This window comes from Notamacropus eugenii, chromosome 5, assembly GCF_028372415.1.
Source record: "Notamacropus eugenii isolate mMacEug1 chromosome 5, mMacEug1.pri_v2, whole genome shotgun sequence".
In the NCBI taxonomy this organism is placed as follows: domain Eukaryota; kingdom Metazoa; phylum Chordata; class Mammalia; order Diprotodontia; family Macropodidae; genus Notamacropus; species Notamacropus eugenii.
This window is the reverse complement of record NC_092876.1, coordinates 344,386,347-344,410,661: the sequence shown is the minus strand read 5'-3', so window position 1 is coordinate 344,410,661 and position 24,315 is coordinate 344,386,347. Positions and strand designations below refer to the sequence as shown.

Below are 24,315 nucleotides of genomic sequence, written 5' to 3'. Positions count from 1 at the left end.
CTCCAGTCTTCAACTTCTCTCTATGAACAGGCTCCTTACCTGCTGCTTACAAACGTACCTAGATCTCAATGATCCTTAAAAAATTCTCACTTGATCCTACCACCTTCTCAAGATATTATCCTCTATATTTCACAATCTCCTAGAAAAAGTTATCTGTACTCATTCCCTCTACTTTCCTCTAACTCACTTTTGAACACCTTACAATCTCAATCTAACTTAATCACTCAACTGAAATGGCTCTCTCCACAATGGCCAATGATTACTTGTCTCTCAGTTGACAAAGCTAATAGTTTTTTCTAAATCCTCATATGTCTTGACTTCTCTGCAACATGAGTCACTGTGATGTTTAGCTTCTCTCTTGTATACTCTTTCCTCTCTGGGTTTGTATAACACTGCTTTCTCTTAAATATCCTGACTGCTCTTTCAGTTTTCTCTGGGGGACCATAATCCTTATAATCTGTCTGTGACTTTAGATGTACCCTGAGTCTGTACCAGGTAATCTTCCCTACACATTCTCCCAAGTGACCTATCAGCTCCTGGACAGCTCATTTATTACCTTCACACCCCCAGATTACCCCCAGATCTCTACTTCTAAGATCCAGCTCCACATTGCCAACTTCCTATTATACATATATTATACATTCCAAACTACATGTCCCATCGAGCATTTCAAACTCAATGTGTATAAAACAGAACCTATTATCCTCTCCCTAAAACCCACCTATTTCAGAGAACACTATCATGCTTCTAAGACACCTAGGTTCATGACCTTATAGTCACCTTTGCCATCCCTCACCCTATATTACCTATTCAGTTGCCAAGTATTGTTGATTATACCTCCACAACATCATGTGTGTGTGTGTATGTTCTTTTCTATTTCTCTCTACTCACAAGCCAACAACCTAGCTCATCACTTCTCACCTGGATTACTGCAACAGACTCCTAATTGGGATCCCTTTGACTCTTGACTCTTCCCTTTCCAATCCTTCTTCTGCCCAACTGCCAAAGTGATATTCCTAAAGCAAGTCTGCTCACGTCACTCCTCTGCTCAATAATCTCCAGTGACTCCTCATTACTTCTATCATCAAATGCAAACAATTTCTTTTGGCATTTAAAGCCCCTCAAAGCCTGGCTCCCTAAGCAGACTACAAACTCTTTGAGGACAATAATTATTTAATAAATGCCTGCTGACTTGCCTACTGAAAGGGAAGACTGGTACAAATTAAAATAAATCAGCATTCTATGGTATCTCTACTGACCATACTTTCCTATATATGCTACTTCAGGGTTGTCAGACTCAATATAAAGAGGGGCCACTAAACCAATCGCTACAATATGACATGTAATTCTGCTTTCTTACCACTTACATAAAGAATTCATTTATCACTCAAATTTTATTGTACAAGAAAAATAGCACAAATCATTATTATAATAATTTGAACATAAAGATCTCACGACTTTAAAAGTTGGAAAACACCTCTTTTAATCTACCCTAAGGGATAATCTAAGAATCCCAGGAGTGAAGAACTTGCAGCGTTGAGGCCACATGTGGCCTTCTAGATGCTTAAGTGCAACCTTCTGACTGAATTCCAAATTTTGTTCTTTAAAATTTGGGATTCAGTCAAAAGGCCACACTTAAACTATGTAGGCATGAGTCAGGCAAAGTTCTACCACTTAGCTTTTGAGTAATCTCAGTGCTGAGGGGGGAGATCCAATGGGGCAACAGTACCATAAACAATCATGCCAGGTTATAAGGTGGTACCCAGCCAGCATCCAAGCACTGCAACTTACAACCTATACCTGCCACAAAAGCAAGAAGATACTTCATTGTCTTTGGGAGGAAAACAAGAGTCGGCTTTGGATCTCTGTATCTTTGCAAACATTTACAGGTGTGTTGTATGTATCAGTCTGTATATATGGCACAGAACATGCTGAGACTCTACTACTTAGCTCTATGACTTCAGCGAAGTCATTTAAACTTTTGAGCCTTGGTTGATTCTTGTAAAATAGAGATATTACCTATCTCACAGGACTACTGTATATAAAATGCTTTATAACTGTGAAGGATCATCTACACTATTATTTTTCTCTTATGTGTCAATGTCTAAACACAAATGTGGGTTCTGTCACGTGCTCATAACTTCACAAGTGAGCCCATGGTAATTAAGTTGATAACATCCTCCTCATCACTCGAGAAGCTCCTTGATGTTTTCTCAAAGTGATCCCCCCACAATATCTCAGTCTCATCAATTAGCACCTGGACTATACATTCAATACTGTGCTACCATTTTCTGAAAGAAATGGTTCTGTGTGTACAGCTTTCCACTAAACAGAACTCAGAGAACTTACAGAGTATCAGAGCTCAAAGGGACCTTGGAATTATCACATGTTGTGAGGGACCTCTCAAATTTATGTCTGCTTAGCAATTACCTTTACTGCTTTGCTTAAGCCCTGGATCCATTCATGACATCTCTAGAAGAGACAGAGTGAATATATGAAAAGAGTGAACCAACATACATGGTTCTTCCTCTGGAGTAGGCAAACATGCCCAACAGTATCATTACTGTTTATGAATACATAAACTATTTATAAATACATATACCATAATATATACTGTATATATAAATATGTTGCATACTTATAAATAAGTATACTATTTATAAATACATAATAAACCACACTAAATACTTGTAACCTGACATTCTGTTGACCAGACTGATCTATATGAAAAATTCTATACTTTATACATACAATATACAATGAAAAGTGTTGTCAATGATGATACTAAGACAATTTAATATCTTGATATTCTTTCTGCATCACCCAAGAAATATTAGATTAATAAATTAAATTAAATTTAAAATAAATCACTAATAAATGGTATATTATAATTTTTAGAAGCCAAAATACCTTATTTCCACACCCCAAAACAGAATTTATTTGTTAAACTCAATAAAGTAATATAAATGTGCAGAGATACCAGTCAATTCCCCAATGCATCAATGTGTCTATGTTTGTGTGCAGTTATATAAACATATTTGGATTCTTTATAAATTGGCATGATACGTCAACCATATACTAACCAGATACTTAACCAGTATGCTATCTTTTATCCTGCTGTATAATAGAATTTAGGATCACAGGACCACAGACTTAGAGCTTGATCGAAACTAAGTCTAACTCCCTCATTTTACAGATGAGAAAAGTGAGGATTACACAGTCAATAAGTATCTGAGGCAGGATTTGAACTCAGGTCTTCCTTACTTCAAGTTCAATGTCCTAGTCAGGATTCCATGGGACTTTGGCCAAGTTTAAAAAGCAATATAAATTTCAATAGATCAAGGGAGTTCTTCCTGCTTACTGGCAAAAATGGGATTTGAACCCAGGTATTTCGAATGAAAATCCAATTCTTTTTCCGTCATAGACCTTCCCTTTCCTGTTCCTTTAGGCATCATCATCAACAACAGAGTTTATGTTTATATAGTGCCATAAAGTCTACAAAGTATTTGATATACATCGTCACATTAGATCCTAACCACTAAGGTCCTAAAACTAGTAAATGATCAAGTTGGAACATAAACCCAATTATTCCTACCACAAGTTCAATGAGCCTTCAATTCTACCAGGAGTGCACTTCCCAAGTCAAAAAAATCATTCAAGTCCACTATTTCCACCTGCTACCATTTATGTCTACTAAAGCTGATTTTGTATGTGATTATACACAGAATAAAATACCACACACACAACTTCTCTTTGTTGTATACATCCAAACTTAGACAATTCCCTCAAAGCCTCCCTCAGCATCACTCCAGAGTCCACTCATGGTGGTTTTGCCCATGTTACTACTTACTGTAGTCTAGTTCAGCTTTTTCCCACCAGCAACACCCTAGACTTCCAATGATTACACCTTTCCCATTCCTTCCCCTTCTATTGCCCTTTATACCTCCCCCTCCCATGACCCCCAGCCCTAGCCTTATGGATCTCTCCCTAGAAAAGCGACGACAATAGGATTCCTATGAAGAAAGCATCCAATAAAATTGAAAGCACTAGATAAATGTGATTTGTTATTACAAGAAGTTTGACAGCAGTCTCTGAGTCAAAAATTACTGGAAGGAAGAACAACGAAGTGAGGGATAAAGAATCAGGAAATGGGTGATGGAACAGCTAAGGTCAAATGCAATCTGCCTGTGTAATAATGTAAATAGGAGACATATTTTTGAGCTACAAGCAAAAAATATGAAGACAACGGCAAAGGACACACACAAAGGCTAGTTTAGAGTTTATTCATAGAACCTGACAATCACACATGTTTACTTATTACATAAAAATAAGCAGTCAAGAAAACTACGAAATACTCACAAGTGAAAATAAGAACTTTTCTTACAAGTCACTCCCCTCGTTCTCTTATAATTACTTCCTTAACCTGAAAACTGTCATCACGTAAAGTAAACAAACCTGTTCGGTCACCATGTAGCTTTCTCTCTCTATGTCCATGTGACTGGATGACAGAAGGGAGAGTCTCTAATCGTCTCTGAATGTTGACAGTGGCCATTTTGACAATATCAGCAGCAGATCCCTGGACTGTGGTATTGATGGCTTGACGTTCAGCCTGTAAAAGAGAAAAGCATTCATTCATTCAATTAAGAAGAATGTAGGATTATCCCAATATTTGATGAATAAAAAGTAATTGAGTAACCATTATGTGCAAGGCAAGGTGCTTAGATAATGCAAAAAGTAAAAAACACTTCCTAATTTCAAGATATTTATGATTTACTGGGAAGATAACACCTGCCCAAATAATCATATAGCCTTTATTACGTATTTATGAGATACTATTTACCTAAATAATTTAATAGGAAACTTACTCATGTATAACCCCAGAAAATTAGCTATAGTTCAGTGTGTTTTAAATAAAAGTGCATTGATTACCAACTGTTTCCTCAGAAAAGGTATAGAGGTTTTCATAAGTATACTAATTAAAAATATTAGGACTTTAAAAGCATTTTTTATTATGAACTTGGCAAACATCAACCAACATGATCATATCCAGAGACAAAAAATTTCAGAAAAAGAAAACTGCATATAAAAGCATGACTATTATATACAGCTTGTTTTTTATTAATTATATAATACATTTAACACAATGGTGCCCAAATTGTTCCAGCTGTGTCTCTTTCTGAATTTCCATAGTTCTTTTCTGTAGTTTCAAATTCAGACAAGAACGTTTTCTCTTTCCTTTTGACGTCACTATCACCACACCTCCTTTCCTCCCAAGAATCTCTCTTCTCCTCCCCTAATCCCTCCCAAAATAAAAAAGATTCTCTCTGTTTTAAAAAGTAAGCATAGTAAAGCAAAACCAATCCACACATTGGTCATGACTAAAAATACATGCCTCTTTTCCACCTCTAATCCATAGCTTCTCTGTCAAGAAAGGGGGAAGCATGATTCATCATGAATCTTCAGGATTTGTGTCACTGCATTAGTCTTTCAAAGCTATTTTTTTCATAATGTAGTTATTAAATAAAGTGTTCTCATGGAACTGAGAAATAAGAAATACAGGTAATGGGGTATGGAAATCTATCTTGTCCTACAAGAAAAGAGAGAAAATGGGGATAAAGGAAGGGAGGGGTGTGATAGAAGGGAGGGAAGATTGGGGAAAGGGGTATTCAGAATGCACAGTGTTGGGTGGGGGGAAGGGAGAGATGGGGAGAAAAATTGGAACTCAAAATCTTATGGAAATGAATGTTGAAAACTAAAATAAATTTAAAAAAATAAAATGTTCTCCTTGTTCTTCTTGCTTCACTTTGAATCACTTTATACAACCCTTCCCAGATTTTTTCTGAATCCATCCCATCTGTCAGTGCAGTAATGCGCTATTACAATTACACGCCATAATTTGCTCAGCCATTTCCAAACTGATGGATACACATTTCTTTCCAGTTATTTGTTATGACAAGAAGTGTTGCTGCAGGTCACTGCAGTGGATAGAGCACTGGGACTGCAGTCAGGAAGACCTGAGTTCAAATCTGGACTGAGACACTCACTAGCTGCATGACCCTGAGTGTATCACTTTAATCTGTCTGCCTCAGTTTCCTCAACTCTAAAATGAAGATAATAATAACACCTACTTCTCAGGGTTGTTGTGAGGATCACATGAGATAATATTTATAAAACCCTAAGCGCCGTGCCTGGTACACATTAGGCACGTAATAAATGTTCATTTCTTTCCTTCCTTTTAGTATCATTGTACATATACGCTCTTTCCTTTCTGTCTTTGAGTTCTTTGGGGACATAATAAATCTAGTATCTGTATCATTGGGTCATAGGATATGTATAGTTTAGAGAGCTTGGAAGTACAGAAAGTTGAGACTAATTCAAAGTTCCCTCCAAAGTACATTAGTGTTACTGTCCTCCCACAACATCTCCAACAACCATCATTTGCTTTTTAATCTTTGTCGACTTAAATATGGATGGAACCTCAGAGTTCTTTTAATTTACATTTCTCTTACTGAGTAAAACATTAAAGCAGCACATGAAATAGTTTCTTTGGGCTACGGCTTTGCCTGCAGAGTGGAAGAGCTGGACTAGATGATCCTTAAATCTACTTTAGTTCTAAGGCTGTGGGGGAAGGTGAGCTATCATTATCCATATGACAATCACTTAAACACATGACTGAAGGTAACAAGTTGTCCAACAAGCTCACTCCTTCTATCTGTAATAATTTGGATAATAGTTGAATTCCTGCATCAACCTGAGTGTCTCCTCTAGATGGACAATCCAAAAATGCCAATGTCCTTCTCAAAATGTTGGGAAAATCCCGATGTAGTCTGACATGGGCAAAATGCAGTTGGGATGACAATGTCTTGTTCTAGATATACTAAAATTTCGGCTAATAGATCCTAAGATTATTTTAGCTTTTTTGCTACCATATCATACCATTGACTCTTTGAGTTTAGCATCCACTAAAAACCCTTGAGTCTTTTTCACATTACACATATTATCCAGAACCCCCCCCCCCCTTCTATAATTGTTAAACTGACTTTCTGCATATAGGACTTAACATTTATACCCATTAAGTTTCATCTATTAATTAGGCCCACAATTTTAACATGTTGAGCTCCTTTTAAATTCTATTAGCTCTCTGTTCAAATGTAATTTCATCTGAAAATGCTCATCTATGGCACTTAGAGAAGTGCTGAACAAAAAGAATCCAAACAAATAATTCTGTAGCACTCCATTAAAAAAAACTACTTGACAAAACAAATAACCACACTCCTGGTCATTTAGCCAATTCTCTCTTCACTGATCATATTATCATACAGCCCATATCTTCCTAACTTGTTCATAAAGATCTTGTGAAAGATTCTGTTAAATTTTCCTCTGAAGTTCAAGTATATCATGTCTAAAGAATTCCTCTGATCTGTCTAATCATCCTGGAAAGGAAGGAAGGAAGGAAAGAAGGAAGGAAGGAAGGAAGGAAGGAAGGAAGGAAGGAAGGAAGGAAGGAAGGAAGGAAGGAAGGAAGGGAGGGAGGGAGGGAGGGAGGGAGGGAGGGAGGAAGGGGAGGGGGGAGGGGAGGGGAGGGGGGAGGGGAAGGGAGGGGAGAAAAGGAACTCATACTGTCCTCACTGGTCTAAAGTTCCTTCCCCTTAAAAATAATTGCACCAGTTATTGTCTACTTCTATGGTACCTCTCCTGAAGTACACGTTTTTCCAAAAATAGCCAACAGCAGCTTATAAACTGGATCTTTAAGTTTTTTAGGACCCATGATGTAGTTCATCTGGACTAGGGATTTGAACTCAACATCAACTGGTTTTCCTTATCATGCCAATTCCCTAGTGATCATTTTGTGTTTTAATCCCTATTCTGAAGATCAATCTCCTTGATAGAGAAGATAGAACAAAATAAAAATTTAGTAATTTCACTTTTAATCATCGCCCATTTTTATCATCTGTTCCCCTAAAATGGTCCTAACCCTACTTTGTTCCTCCTCTTTCCTCCAACATAGCTAAAAACAAATAACTTCTGTAGTTCTTAGCATAAACTTTAGGTGAGACAGCTAGACAGCTCTGTGGATAGAAAACTGGGCCTGGAGTCAGGAAGACCCAAGTTCAAATCCAGCCTCAGATAGTTATCAGCTGCATGACTCTGGGTAAGTTATCTAACCTCTGTTTGCCTAATCCACTGAAGAAGGAAGTGGCAGTAACTTTGCCGAGAAAACCCTATGCACATCATTGGTGTGTTATGGTCCACAGGGTCCCAAAGAGCTGACACTCTAGGCATTATCATGCAGGGCTGTGCCGTTCTGTACTTATCCTCTGCTGCCTGCTTTTATTCTATTTTCTGTTAATGTGCTAAAAAAAAAAAAATCTGTTCATAGTCACACTAGGATTCATCTCTTCTTTCTTTGGCTAGTAAGAACATCATAGACCTAGAGCTAAAGGACTTCAAACAGATATCCTCTCTCCTGGTAGCATCAGGAGATTCCTGTCATTGCTCTATGAAACAATAGAATGTACAAGAAATTCAAACCTACTGTGTGGCTCTAAGACATCAGCAGCCTTTCGTCTTCCCTTCATTTTGTGAGGTACATTTTTCTGTCCCTCAGAACCCCTGACACAAATTTTGATTCTCCTCTACCTTCTAGTATTATTTTATTTTCTCTTGTGCTTGAAGGGAATCTCATACTCTATTTTTTCAAGGAAAATTTTCCTTATCCTGATAAGCTAGAAAATAAAGAAATAATTCTCCAGCACATTTTTCAATTTCCCTTCTAGTCAAATGCACATGCTACATTTTGTAAACATGTTTTTCTTAGTTGTTTCTGGAAGAAACACTGACCAAGCACAAAGTGCAGGACAGCGCAACATGTTCTCACCTCCCCTACCTTCTAAGATACGCTATGGTATGAGGATCATTTCTCTATGGATTTTATTACAAATTCTTGTCTCTAAGTGAAACATGAAATCCTTGTTTGCCTTCCCTGTTCACACTGCCAGGACCCCAAAGATTTTTTTATCGAGACAATTTTATATTGGATTTTCTGTCTTTGTAAAATTTTTTACCATTATCTGCCACTATTTCTCAGGTGCAGAACCAATCTGCAAGCATCAGATTCCCGAGAATACTCTGATATAAATAGCAGGTGCATTCACTGTCAGGTATCATGTCTTTTGAATAAATCCATCTATTTCCTTCTTCCCTTCTCTACTCTTATTCCCTCTCACTGTTTGTCATATACTGTATCTTTCTGTATGACCTTTTCCCTATGCTACTATTTTCTATGCAAAGAATATTAATTGTAAGTGTTAATAAATAATAAGTAATCTCTTAAATCTGGAATTTTATATCAGGGAACCAAATTCAACAAAAGCTTTTACATGCTATATACTACTTAATTTCCTTTAAAAAGACTTCATAACAATTAACACAAAGTATATACATACACTCATCATAAGACCAACAAATCTGCCAATACTATTAGTCAAAGTTTAGAATTACTGATTTAAGTTCCACATTACACTACACAGATATTTTTTAACTTCTAAATTAGTGTCTAGAGAACGTTCAACATACATGGGATTTACTGTAAGGGTTTGGGTCTTTGATTGCAGGCAAATACCTTCGCCTCCCCAGAATGGTCTGAACAAACCCATCTCTGTGGCAGTTCTTTACTGTCTCTCTTAGGAAACGTTGAATACCTAAGAGAAAAATAAAATAAAATCTAAATACACTCCAAGTCTATAATTTATGTAACATACTTATTTCTGCCTAAAGAAATACATTAAAATATAAGACAAGCTACTTTGAGAAGTAGCCTAATATAGTAGAAAGATCCCTGGGATTTGGGGGGGGGGGCACGGCGGATGGAGGGGGAAGACTTGGGTTTAAATCCCGGCTTCAGCGCTTAGTATATGTGCTGTACTACAAAAGTTATGGTTAAAATTGCTACCCCACTGACCACCCTGATTCCAGGCCTTGACAAGGAAGGTCTCATGGAGAAGTGGTAGACTATGAAGTCAAAAAGAGTGTAAAATGACAGTAGCTAGAAGGAATCTTCACCATCTGAACCGAACAGAGTCACTTCTCAGCAGTAATGCAACTAGTAACTTCCAACTCTCAATAAAAGACAAAAGGAAAAAAGAAAAAAAGGAAACACCCTGGAAAAAGTTGCAATAAGGAGGAGGAACTTACTATTTCTCATAATTAGGGAACTACAGGAAAAGACTTTTCAGACCCTGAAGTGAAGAGAGTGTGGAGTTAATAAACTTCACTTTTATCAGGGCCAGGAAAGGGAAGATTGCTTCTAAGGAGCAGGCTGGTAAAAACACAGTAAAGTATACATAGAACTGGGATAAAAAAGGAGGGAAGAAGAAACAAGGTCAAGAGACAGTCAAAGAGAGAGGGAAGATCTGGGATGGACAACCACATGCAAAACAAATGTAGGACCAAACTAAAGGGAAATAAGGAAAAATGCTATACCCAGTGACTATAAAGGAAGTAGTATGAATAACTAAATTGTCAAAATTTTATGGAATCAGACGAAATAAAAACAAAGAACATTTTGAGAAATAAAAGTTCAAGAATGTATAATGAGAAAAAGTAAGAAGGATGGTTTGGCAGTTTTTAAACTAACCTACAAAGCAACAATTATTTTAAAAACTATGAGTGGAACAGACAGATAACCAAAACTTAGAAATATTCCATATGGTAATAAATTTCAAATTGATAAATGATCTAAATACAAAAAATTATAGCATAAAAAAAGATAGATAATGGAAGTTCTATCTTTCATGACTGTGGTTAGGGGTAGAATTGTGAACCAAACAAGAGAGGAGACTATAAAGAACAAAATAGGCAATTTCAATTACCTAAATTTTTAAAGTTTTTGAACAATTAAAATCAATTCACCTAGAATTAGAAGAAATGATTTTGATTGAAAAAAACTTTCAATAAATTTCTCTGATAAAAGTGTAAGATCTAAATGTATGGGAAATTTATATAAAATTATAAGAGTATGGGCCAGATAGCCAAGAGGCCTGACAAAAATGGCTTTCAAAACAAGTGATAAAAACTACCAACAACCACTTTAAAAAATCAAAGAAATGCAAATTAAAATAATCCTGAGGTGCCACACTTCACCTTTCAAGTTAATACAGAAAAACTCAATTCTAAAGGAACTGTGAGAAAATAGGAATATTAACACATTATTGGTTCTAAACAATTGTTTTAGAAAATAATTGGAATGATGAAAAAAATTAATAAAAGTTACTAAATTTGCATTGTTCTTTCTCATTCTACTATAACTCATTCTACTATAACTATATTCAGTGATTGATAGTGATAAAGATCCACATATAAAAATGTCTGAAACAGCCTTATTTATGATAACAAAGTGCTAGAAACAAAATGAGCCAACAATTAGAAAGCGGATGAAAAAATATTACTGCTGATGACAAATAAGAATTCAGAAAAACATGGGAAGGCATCTATCAAGTGATGTAAAACAAGAAAAAAAGGGCAGAGCCATGTTCACAATGGCTATCGCAATATAAAAAAAGTCAACAAGGACATACAACAAAAACTGGTCAAATACATTGATCAATGTTAGGACCACACTACCAAATTTAAAGGACACAGTCCTCCTTTTCGTTAATAAGAAACTAATTACGTGGCTAAGACATGTGCCCCTAGAGGTCAGTGTTAGATGGATCCCACAGATCCCAAAACACTTACAGCAGAAATTTCTGTGGTATCATAGAGCTGGAAGCACAGCATGTGCCCAGCGACCTAGGAATGGCTCAATGAGAAGTGTGGCATATTCCTATATGGAATATCACTCAGCTGCAAGAAAGGATGAATAAGTCAAAGACACTGAAGCATGGAAAGACTCCATGAGGTGAAACAAGCAGAATCAGGAAAACAATATGGACAAAGACCACACCAATACAGATGGAAAGTAAAGCAACAATAACAATGGAAAACAAATGCTCTGAAACTGTAACAACCAAGCTTGGCAGCATGGAAGAGACATAAGGTACCTCCCACTGAATAACCCACGGAGGCGGGAATATGGCATAGAACATCAGGGTTTGCTTTTTTCCAATATGTGGGTTTGTTTTGCTGAATTTTTTCCTTCCTTCTTTCATTATAAGGAATGGCCCTCTGAGAGGGGGCTTGGGAGGAATATAGTGTGAAACAGAGGTGACGAGCAAAAGAAACAAGAAAATAAAAGATAACCCTTAAAAAAAACTGACAGCATGCTTTTTATAGAAATGTAATTTGTATAAAGATTTGCATGAGTGTTTTTTAGGAAGTATCTACTGGGCCCCCCAAAATACAAGCTTCCTTAAAACAAAAGCCAAAAAGAATAAAAGAAGAAGCTGCTTCTCATCTAGGCACTTCTTTCAAGTCAACAATATATAAATATCGTTAAGAGTTCTTCCAACAGGACAAAGATTTGACAGGAAATTATGCCACTCACACGACCAACCTTCTGAGGTTCACTCTCGGTCCCTAATTTTCCCAAATACATTATATTGTGTTGGTGTCCACATGTTGGTTTTTGTGACTGTCCAGGTGTTATACTGTTGGGGGACAGCTCTGGACCGGGGTCCCCCGTGAGGACCGTGAGACGCCTGAGGGTCCGAACCTGCCCTCTTGTGGGGTACTGGGATGGCCCTGGTAACAGGCTGGCTCCACCCATGGGGAGGCACTTGGGAGGAGCTCGCCCGCCCATGGGAGGTACGGGGGAGGAGACAGGGGATAATAAAAGGGGATGACCACGAGAGCTAGAGGAGAAGAAACGCAATAAAGCTTGCTGGCTGCAACTCCTTTCGGGTGCTCTGCCTGTTTATTCCCCTCCCCCAACAGGGAGAGGGAATTCCCCTCCCCCAACCAGGAGAGGGGCCGGAGACGTCCGAAGACCGGGGATAGGTAAGTAGAAGGCGAAGGCCCAGGAGTCGCCCCGGGCATTATACATCCCTTTAAATTACCTGATGAAAATCTTCGCTGATGGAGACCTTCAAAAGCAAACTTCAAACCACAGGTGAAAGTATGATGAGTGTAAAACATAAAGGATTCCTTTAGAATGAGTCACATCAATTGGGGATTGACTTGTATTCTTACACATTTGACTTAGTTCTCTATATATTTTAGAAATGAGGCCTTTATTACAGACACTAGTTGCAAAAATTTTTTCCCAGTTTTCTGCTTCCCTCCTAATTTTGGTTGCATTGGGTTTGTTTGTGCAAAAACTTTTCAATTTAATTTAATCAAAATTATTCATTTTGTACTTCATAATGTTCTCTATCTCTTGTTGGGTCATCAATTTCTCCATTCTCCATAAATCTGACAAATATACTATTTCTTGCTCCCTTAATTTGTTTACAGTATCTATCTTTATACCTAGATCATGTACCCATTTGGACTTTATTCTTGTGTACAGTGTCAGGCATTGGTCTATGCCCAGTTTCCACCACACTGTTATCTAGTTTTCCCAGCAATTTTTGTCAAACAGTGAGTTCTTATCCCAGAAGCTGGGGCCTTTGGGTTTATCAAACAGTAGATTGCTATATTCATTAACTACTGTGTCTTGAGTACCTAACCTATTCCACTGATCTACCCCTCTGTTTCTTAGCCAGTACCAAGTGGTTTTGATGCCTGCTGCCTTATAATACAATTTGATATCTGGTAGGGCTAGGCCACCTTTCCTAGCATTTTTTTTTCATTAGTTCCCTTGATGTTCTGGACCTTTTGTTCTTCCAGAAGAATTCTGACATTACTTTTTCTAGCTCTAGAAAATAATTGTCTGGTAGTTTGATTGTAAGTAAGCTAATTTAGGTAGAATTGTCATTTTTATTATATTAGCTTGGCTTACGCATGAGCAACTAATATTTTTCCACTTACTTAGATCTGACTTTATTTGTGTGAAAAGTGTTTTGTAACTGTGTTCATATAGTCCCTGGGTTTGCTTTGGCAGGTAGACACCCAGACATTTTATAGTAGTTTTAAAAGGGATTTTTCTTTCTATCTCTTGTTGTTGGGCTTTGTTAGTAATATGCAGAAATGCAGATGATTTATCTGGGTTTATTTTGTAACCTACAACTTTGTCAAAGTTGTTTATTACTTCAAGTAGATATTTACTTGGTTCTCTGAGATTCTCTAAGTATATCATCATATCATCTGCAACAGTCATTCCACAACTGATAAATGGTCAAAGGATATGAACAGGGAATTTTCAGAGGAAGAAATTAAAGCTATCTATAATCATATGAAAAAAATGCTCTAAATCACTATTGATTAGAGAGATGCAAATTAAAATAACTCTGAGATAATTACATCACACCTATCAGATTGGCTAACATGACAAAACAGGAAGATGATAAATGTTGGAGAAGATGTGGGAGAGTTGGAACACTAATTCACTGTTGGTGGAGCTGTGAACTGATCCAACCACTCTGGAGAGCAATTTGGAACTATGCCCAAAGGGCTACAAAAATGTGCATACCCTTTGACCCAGCAATATCACTTCTGGGACTCTATCCCAAAAAGATCAAAATCACGGGAAAGAGTCCCACATGTACAAAAATATTTATAGCAGCTCTTTGTGGTGGCCAAGAACTGGAAATCAAGGGGATGCCTATCAGTTGGGGAATGGCTGAATAAGTTATGGTATACGAATGTTATTGAATACTACTGTGCTATGAGAAATGATGAACAGGAAGATTTCAGAGAAGCCTGGAAAGACTTATATGAACTGATGCTGAGTGAAAGGAGCATCTTTGTACACAGCAACAACCACAGTGTGTGAGGAATTTTTCTGGTAGACTTAATATTTCATTGAAATGCATGGACTTAAAAAACTTCCAATGGACTCTTGAGGCAAAACTCCTTCCACATCCAGAGGAAGAACAATGGAATTGGATCACAGATAGAAACATACCATTTTCTTTTGTGTTATGTTTTATTTTGTTTTATGGTTTCCCCCATTCATTTTAATTCTTCTATGCAACATGCATTTAATAGGAACGTACATGTAGAACCTACATAAGATTGTATGCCGTCTCAAGGAGGGAGTGGGGAGGGAGAAGAGAATGAGGAGGAGGGAGTGGAAAAAAATCTAAGATATATGGAAGTGATTGTGGAACACTGAAAACAAATAAAATAATTCAAAAAAAAGCACATTTAGAGATTTCTTTTACCTGTGTATCTGGATTTGAAGGATTCAATATAACATGCAGCATCATTTTCTTGAATGCCCATTTGCTCTCCTAGAGATTTAGCTCCCATTCCATAGATTATTCCATAGCAAATCTAGGATAATAGAGGCATTCCATTAAATAAGCAATTTAAAGGCCACAGAAAAGAGTTTATGGTGACTAGCACCTTAGCTAATTTTATGGAGAAAGTTAGGCTGCTTTTGCTGCCAAGGAATAATCATTCACATAGCACTTGCGATGTGCCAGGTACTATGCTTATCACTTAACAAATATAATCTATCTGATCCTCAAAACAACCTGAGAGTCATGAACTGTTATAATTCCCATATTACAGCTGAGGAAACTAAGGCAGGCAGATGTTAAGTGACTTGTCAAGGGTCACTGAGCTAGTAAGTGTCTGAGGCTGGCTTTTACTCAAGTCTTCTTCACTCCAGGCCCAGTGCTCCATTCATTGTGCCACCTTGCTTCCTTACTAGGGAATATAGGAGAGATACATTTAGAAATAAAGAAATATTCGCACTAATATGATAAAATGATATTACAACCTAAATTCATTTCCATATTTAGTACTATAATCAAACTACCAAAGAATTGGTTTATAAGACTAGAAAGAATATGTCATCTGGAGGAATAGTCATGAAAATAAAGGCAAATCATGCAAAAAGCAGGAAAGGAGGGTTAGTAGTACCAGATCTCAAACTACACAACAAAGCAATAATCATCCATAAAGAACAACGGACCTGGAGTCAGAATGTTTGCACCAGTGCACAGTGATTCGTGTGCTGCTCTTGACCTCAGACGTGAGAATACATCCCTTGACAACTCATTCAACCTCCATGAGAACCTCAGTTAGCAGCACCATGAAGGCAAATATGGGTTCATGGAGAGAAGGCTGACCTAGAAAGCAGGAAGATCTGGGGAGATTCAAGTCCTGCCTCCTGAATTCACTGGTTGTGTGACCCAAGGCAAGTCAGCGGTCCTCTCTATGCTCAGGAAACTCTCTGAGGCTACAGATTCCCAGAACAATATCCAGTCTATATTAGTAGAAATAGTCTCCTAACCAGGAATTCTCTCCACTAATGAAACCATGGGTTTGGATCAAATAACAAAACCAACTTCCTGGGGATGTCATAATGATCAAATGATATAACATGTTTTCAGGGCTTTAAGCAATTATATAAACGTCAATTTTCCTTATTATCCTAGTTCTGCTACTTCCTACTTGTATATGGGGTTGGACAAGTTAATTTCCTTCTATGACTTTAGTTTTTTTACCTGTGAAAGAGAGGCTGGGACAAGATGACCTTTAATGATCCTTTCAACTCTAAATCCCATGAATATACTGATCTACTTCCTAGGCACAGGAACAGTAAACATTTAAGTGAGAGATTTTCAATCTAAGACCTCCAAACATACAACTTTTGCTACTTTTGATATCTAGTTTTAAAAGTGTTTACCTGTTTTACTATACATGTACCTGCTTGGCTTGCTGCCTTATATGATCCCCAACTGTCTCCGGATCAATCATCTTCCATTCTGCTGCAATGCTCTTGAAAACATCAGCTCCACTATTTAATACCTCAATGAGACGATGGTCCTGGGATAAATGAGCCAAGATCCTCAGTTCAAGTTGAGAATAATCAGCAGCCAGGATCATTCCTCCTAGAATCAAAGCACGTCTATTACAAAGCTGGGACAGAAGTAGCCAAAATTTATAGTTTAATTAAACAGAAAAGTATCATTAAGTAAGATGTTAGAAGAGTCAGAACTTTAGAACCAAGAATGTATCTAAGACATTAAGTCAAGTAATACATTTAAACTTGCTTCTTCTTTTGTCAGTGTATCTTAATTCAGTTGTATGACTTAAAATTTCTCCTTTCCAGGAAACAGTAAAAACAAAGTTAGGTTCCATCACAGGTTAAACATTAAGTAAGAAAGTTGGGTAGGATCAAGTATCTTAGAAAAACAAAAGAGCCACTGTCAGATTTCATATAATGACCAAATGATAAAGAAGCAGTTAGCCCTGACTTATATTTCATCTCCTTGATCACTAAGAAACTGGAGAAAGGGCTTTATTTTTTTAAGGAGATATTAGCAATGAAAGACCTTTTAATCAATCTCATCAGATTCAGATGCTGCAACTAGAAGTCCTAAACAGAACTAAATTGTTTAAGAAAGAAATTCTGTATAGAAAAGTTGCTATTATGGATGATGTGTCTTTAGGCTTTATCTTACAAAAGTCTGTAGCTTTTTTAATAATAAATCTAGAATCCCAATATCTAGGATATGTGAGACATCCTAGATGGGAGCCATTATTAAGATCAGCATATAATCACCTCTATCAGTTAATATTATGCTAGAAATGTTATCTATAGCAATAAAAGAAAAAGAAATTAGAGGAATTAGAGCAAACAATGAGGAAACAAAATTACTGCTCTTTGCAGATGATATGATATTATAAAATCCTACAGAATAAACTATAACTTGATACAACTTTAACAAACAACTTTAGCAAAGTTTCCGGATACAAAATAAACCCACATAAGTCATCAGCATTTCTATATATTACCAATACTATTTTTATATATTATCAAAAAAGTACAGTAGCAAGAGACAGAAGGAGAAATTCCATTTAAAATAGCTATAGATAATATAAGATACTTGGGAGTCTATCTGCTAAGACAAACCCAGGAACTATACGAACACAGCTATAAAACACTTTTCACATAAATAAAATCAGATCCAAACAACTGGAAAAATGTTAATTGCTCAAAAGTAGGCTGAACCAATATAATAAAAATGACAATTCTACCTAAATTAATCTATTTGTTCAGTGTCATACCAATCAAACTATTAAAAATTATGTAACAGAGCTAGAAAAAGTAATAAAATTCATCTGGAAAAACTCAAGGATATAAAGGGGATCAATTAAATAAAATGTGAAAGAAGGTGGTCTAGCCATACCAGATCTCAAACTGTATTATAAAATTGCAACTATCAAAACAATCTGGTACTGGCTAAGAAACAGAGTGATAAATCATTGGAATAGATTAGTTACAAATTACATTATAGTAAATGACCGAAGTAATCTAGTATGTGATAAGCCTGAAGATCCAAGCTTTTGGAACAAAAACTCATTATTTGACAAAAACTGCTAGGAAAACTGGAAAATAGTATGGCAGAAATTAGGTACAGACCAACTTAGGGAATTGAAATACTGGGGGTAGCAGACTTATTCCATAAGTCTGTCAAGGAAAGAAAAGTGAAAATTGGGACAGTAAGTAGAGTCAAGCAAATTTTTTTCAATCTGAAGTAGCTTCTGGGCCTTAATGAAAACTCATATCAGATTATCAGATTATATATGAGTTTACGAACTACCAACAAACTTACCTGGAAAAGGAACAAAGGCATGTCTCATACTAACAAAAAATGGCTTCCCATTGTCTTTGACTCTTTCTGTCATCAGTGTCTGGTACTCAGAATTTATATTATAACTGCCATTACTTTTTCTGTGGAAAGAAAACCCATTACATATATCACACTCAAAAATACATCATGGACGTATTTCTGAGTCTAGCCAAAATCTTAAATAGGAAACTGGAAGAGTGTTATGTTTTGTTTAATTTTTCTAAAAGGCATGCTTCAAGAAAGGTTTGGAATGAAAATTCAGATAGCTCGCAAAATTTGTATTACTTTTCTAGTCTATTAGTCTCAATTCATAGAAATTTATAAATAGAATAACATATAATTTTGCCACTATACTATGCACTATGTTCACTAATGGCAAATAACATACAAATGGAATCAGGTCATTTTTAAGGTGGGGAGAAATTAAAATAGTGTGAAATGACATAATGAAAAGTTAACTCTAAAGGAAATAGCCAAGTGTTTAATAAGAATTCATTATTTATACTGAAGAGATGCACCAATCTGAGGAGCATTAGCATTAGCATTCATTCCACCATCTCTGCCCCACCCCATTCAATCCCTCACTCTGTCTTTACGCTGACATCGGTCTGTCTGCCCACAAATGTCCTGAGCAACAGTCTTCAACACAGACACACTTGACCTAAGATGCTCTAAAGGATGAGCCAGTGCAATGTCATTTCACTCACAGTCTCTTTTCATTGGTTGGTAAAAGATATTTGAACAAAAAAGTAAAAGGGCTTCATTGCATAGATGCAGCTGAAGAAAGAGTCCTCAACCCCACTTCTATGACTCATTGTCGGCTAATACAAACTAAGAGGAGTCACTGTGTGACACGGCTTCTACCTGCTCCTGAAAGGCAAACTTCTGCCTCGTGTTTGAGAAGGCGGGCTCTCTCCAACCGGCGCTGGCATCTCAATCTCAAAATCCCTCGGCACATTTTGAACATTTGGCTCTGTGAAAGTTATTCGACCTGAAATTGAACAAGATTGACAGCCATTTAAAACTAGAAAAAGATGACCATTTACTGTATGGGTAAAATGCATTCAAAAATCCAAAATTCTTTTCAAACATAAATGGATTTAAAATGAAGGTGGAAATAAATTTATTTTATTTATATTGTTATTTATACTATGTTTATAACATAAATATGTTTATAACAAAATAAATGTAACATAAATAAATGGTCCTTACATGATGTACCCAAAGTAGGCATGAGCACACAATAAATCAATAACATAAATCCATACTGCATCAGGTAGCAGTAAATGGGGTTTAACGTAATTCCCTGCAAGGCTATTTCAAGTTAAGAAAAAATGAATTAAATATGAACATCCATATAATAAAAATTTGCATTCTACATTTAAAGTTACTTAATTAGTAGAAGACTAATAAAGTGAAGCATGGTAAAAATAACCTCATATTTCCACATGTGAAAAATCATGAGTGAGGAACACGAACACACACACACACACACACACACATATATGAGGATTTGAAAGCAATGACTGTCAATAGAACTCATGCATTAAAGAGACTGGCCATGTAACAAGAAAGGAGATTTGGAAATGAAGTACTCAAAAGTTTTATCCTTTAATGAGCTCAAAATGACCCAGACCATCTGCATCATGATGAACACAATTATTCAATAAAAAAAGCTGGCAGCGACACCTTAATTAACTGACGTGATCAAAGAATGGCATGCCCTGGTTTACACTAACTATAATGTCCTTTTTGTTGGAAATGTTCTAAAACTCTTGAGAGGAGTTCCGAAAATGAGCATGCAAAATGAATTACTTCCACAGAACAGAAAGCACAATAATTATGCTATACACATTTTTACGTGTACTTGCTGTCTCTCCCATTGGAATGTAAGGGCCTTTTGAGAAGGGATTTTTTATTCTTTGTACTAATACCCCCTAGCCCTGAGTAACAGCATAAGGGTATGGAACAGACACTTAATAAATCCTCAAGTATCATACTAAACATCCTTAAAGTGGTACCTGCTTCCCAGGGTTATTGTGAGGATAATGAAATAAAAGTATTTTAAGCTGCTTTGCAAACCTCAAAGTACCATATAAATGCTAATTATCATCATCATTATTATTCCCGTAAGCTCAGTGTTTTCAAAATGTGACTTTATTAAAGAAAGAATACATCAGCTGATACCACGTCGTACCCAGCGCTTTAACAGATTCCGATCTCCACATCAGGTTTGTGACACGTGTACACACCACTAGAGCGGCTTCACTGAGATCTATGCTCGGCTCACCGAGTCCTGTGCAGCCCCTTTACCCCGTCTCTTTCACCAGTGTCTGTAAGACAACTGGCAGTGTCTCTCTCCCTTTCTGAGACTGCTTTCTGGACTCATTTTGCCAGATAAGCTGATGGCAACTGCAGTGGCAAAATTAATCTTAATAGGTAAAATGGGAATTCAACAATCAATTGAGCAATTACTAGTAAAGACGCTGTATTAGGCACTGGAGATACAAATAATCTTTACTCACCAAATACTCATATGTGCACTCAATGGCCCTCACCCAGTCTCATCTTTTCCTATATATCTATATTCATTTGACGATTCAGCAAGTCATCCATTTATCTACCTACTCTTAAATGTTGTGTCTGAATGCAACCTATATATATGAGTGGGATTTAAATTTGTATGCGTTTATACATGCAAGGGATTCTAGATTCAGACTGTGAAGATTTAGGTCCAAGTACACATGAAGCTCATGTAAGTGTTAGTAATGGTTAAGTGCTTAGGGGTTACCAGAAGGTAATGTCCAAATGGACATGCTCAGTGTATTCACAATGCTGGATTTGGAGAAGAGAAGAGGGTCAGAACAGAATCCAGAGAGACTGCAGTTACAGGGCATGATCTGGATGAAGATTCAGCAAAGGAGACAGAGGAGGAGCAATCAGAAAGGTCGGAGGAGAACCAGGAGAGACAGGTGTCCTGAAAACCAAAAGAGAAGAAAGTATCAAGGAGGAAGGAGTTGATTAACAGTGCCAAAAGCTGCAGAGAGGTGAAAGAGAATGAGGATTGAGGAAAAGCCACTGGATTTAGCACCTAAGAGATCATGAGTAATTTTGGAGAGAGCAGTTTTGGTGGAATGATAAAGTTGGACATCAGATTGCAAGGGGTTAAGAAGAGAGTGAAAGGAGAGAAAGTGGAGGCACCTATCACAGATGGCCTTTTCTATGAGTTTAGTTACAAAGTGCAAAAAAAAAATATAGGATGGTGACTGGAAAGAAGAAAGTATCAAGTGAGAGTTTTTTCAAAATGGGGGAGACATAGGTATGTTTGTAGGTGGTAGGGGATGAGCACGCAGAAAGGGAAATATTGGAGGTAACGAGATGGAATGAGATCACTTGAATAGGTAAAGAGGTTAGCCTTCATGAGGATTAAGGTCACTTCCTTATGTGAGACCAAAGTAAAGGAGGAGAGAGTGGCAGAAGGCTTCTGAGTGATGGAAGATGAGAAGAAAGAAGAGAGCGCTTGGGTCAGATGGCCTCAATTTTTTCTGTAACATGAAACTAGAATCTAAGTTGAAAGGGTAGGAATAGAGGGAGCTATGAGAGGTTTAAGGAAGAAAAAAAGATGTGGAAGAGCTGCTATGGAGAGTAGGACAGTGAGTTGATAAGGCAGGTATAGCAGGATTGTCTAACAGCAGTGAAGGTGCACTTGAGGTTGTGCAACATAAATGTGCAACAGACCCAGTCAGGATATTTTCTCCAGCTCCATTCAGCAGCACATATGTAGAAGCAAAAGTGGCAAATCTTGGAAGTGATCCAAAGCTGGGGCTTAGCTGCATGTAATCAATGATATGATAAAGAGGTTAGGGATTCATGAGAGGAAGATAGTAAAGTGAAATTGGTTCACCAAAGGGTCAAGAAAGGGAGAAGAGGAGAGAGTGGCTAGTGCAGGAGAGATGTCCTGGGAGACAACTGAAGGGTCAAGAGATTGGAGGTCACAGTGCAAACAAAGAGCAGTTTTCTAAAGGAAGGTAGAGGGAGAGGTGAAAAAGTAATAGATAGGGATCTTGGAATTCTTGAATGTTGAGGTGATACATTTGTGGGTAATGGCAAGATCAAGGGTATGTGTGTGTGGCTGAGGTGGAAGGAAGAGTAGCTCATGGGAAGCAAATACGCTGAATAATTAAACAGGGTGTTTGAGGGAGAGTCTATATAAATGCTGAAGTCCCATAATATGAGGGCAATAGTTGAGTAGGAGAGAAAGACTGTGAGTTATGCACCTAACTAACTGAAGAAGGAAGTGGATGAGTGCAGGTCTGTAGATGACAGCTACCAAAATTCTGACTGGGTAGTAGATGTGAATAGCACGAACCTCAAAGGAGAGTTTAAAGAGTAATGAAGGAAGGGAGAGAAGCTAAAAGTGGTAATGGAGGGCAAGGATTATTCCAAATCCCCTCCTTCAACTAGTAAGTCAAGAAGAATGAGTGATGGTACAGCCAGTACTGGAAAGGGGGGCCAGGACAGCTGCATCTTCTGCAGGGAGCCAGGTTTCAATAAGAGAAAGTAGATGAAAGGAGTGGGAGGGGAAAAGATTTAGGACGAATTTTCCACAGATCACAGTGGAGGTGATGTCCGCCTGAAAGTGGGGTGGGAGAGTTGAAGAGGATAGGAATAAGAAATAGAGGGACTGGGATGGGAGGGAGGAATGGGGTTTGGATGATGATGTATAGGGATTCAGTCACTGGGATGTCAAAAGTATGACCACGTGAGAGAATATTCATCACTGGAGGCTGGAGATCTGCCTGGAAACAGTTACAGGATGAGATGGGAGACACAAAGTCAGAGAGTTAGATGGGAGACCTGGCATCACTATTCCTCTTCTCTCCAAAGGGTGGAGATTAAGCAGAAAAAGGGCACAGCAGAAGATGGCAATTAGACCTGCACAGCAGAAGAAAGACATTCCCTTCCCCACCAACTTTCCTCTTCATCTTCCCTCAAACAGGCAGGCACAGCATGAGATGCGAGGACTTCTTTCTCTGTCCTTTCTCCTCCCGGGCCAATAAAAGCCAGTTTTGTTGTTTCGGTTTTGACAATAAATTATTATCTTCATTTCCAAAAAGAGTGATCTGAGCTTCCTGCCAGTTTGTTCACTACTCCGCGAGGCATGGCTTGCTCCAGGCTACAAAAGATCCTGCGAGATTCCTTCCCCCTCTTCCCTTTAATCTAACCCTAGCTGTGATAAGCTTTTTAGCTACAATATTTCACCTTCTTCCCCATCATCCTAGACTCTCACCCGTAGCAGCACAATGAATTATACTTTTAAAAAGTACTTTCACAATCTGTTATCTCATTTGATCCTCACAAAAAATCTATGACTGGGATGCCATCGAAGTCAAACATTATCAAACATCTAACGTGTATGGACCTTAAAGCCAGGCACTTGGGGAGACATTTAGCCAAGCAACCAAATGGAACTTACAACAGAGTTGACACTTAGGACAAATATACATGTTGCTAATTTCTTTTTTGGACTGGACCTGTGATTTCACTGGTACAGGGAACTCCCAGTGAGAAAAATTCCTTTACTTAGGTAGATGGTACCTTTCTGCAATTTCTGTTTTCAGAGTTGTCTGAAACACTGAGTTTAAAAGTGATTTTCCCAGGGTTACACAACTGCAACTGTGAGAGC

At 37.4% G+C, this 24,315-nt stretch overlaps 1 protein-coding gene across 1 annotated transcript in view; it reads right to left on the bottom strand.

Moving 5' to 3' along the window:
• Positions 1 to 24,315, bottom strand: part of POLQ (DNA polymerase theta) — a 107,191-nt gene that overhangs the window by 5,446 nt on the left and 77,430 nt on the right. The window contains exons 23-28 of the mRNA XM_072613873.1: positions 19,494 to 19,620; positions 18,612 to 18,730; positions 16,699 to 16,883; positions 15,204 to 15,315; positions 9,577 to 9,701; positions 4,456 to 4,609 (exon numbers count right to left, since the gene is read on the bottom strand). Of these exons, the coding sequence (XP_072469974.1) occupies positions 4,456 to 4,609; positions 9,577 to 9,701; positions 15,204 to 15,315; positions 16,699 to 16,883; positions 18,612 to 18,730; positions 19,494 to 19,620 (822 nt within the window). The remainder of the gene's footprint in view (positions 1 to 4,455; positions 4,610 to 9,576; positions 9,702 to 15,203; positions 15,316 to 16,698; positions 16,884 to 18,611; positions 18,731 to 19,493; positions 19,621 to 24,315) is intronic.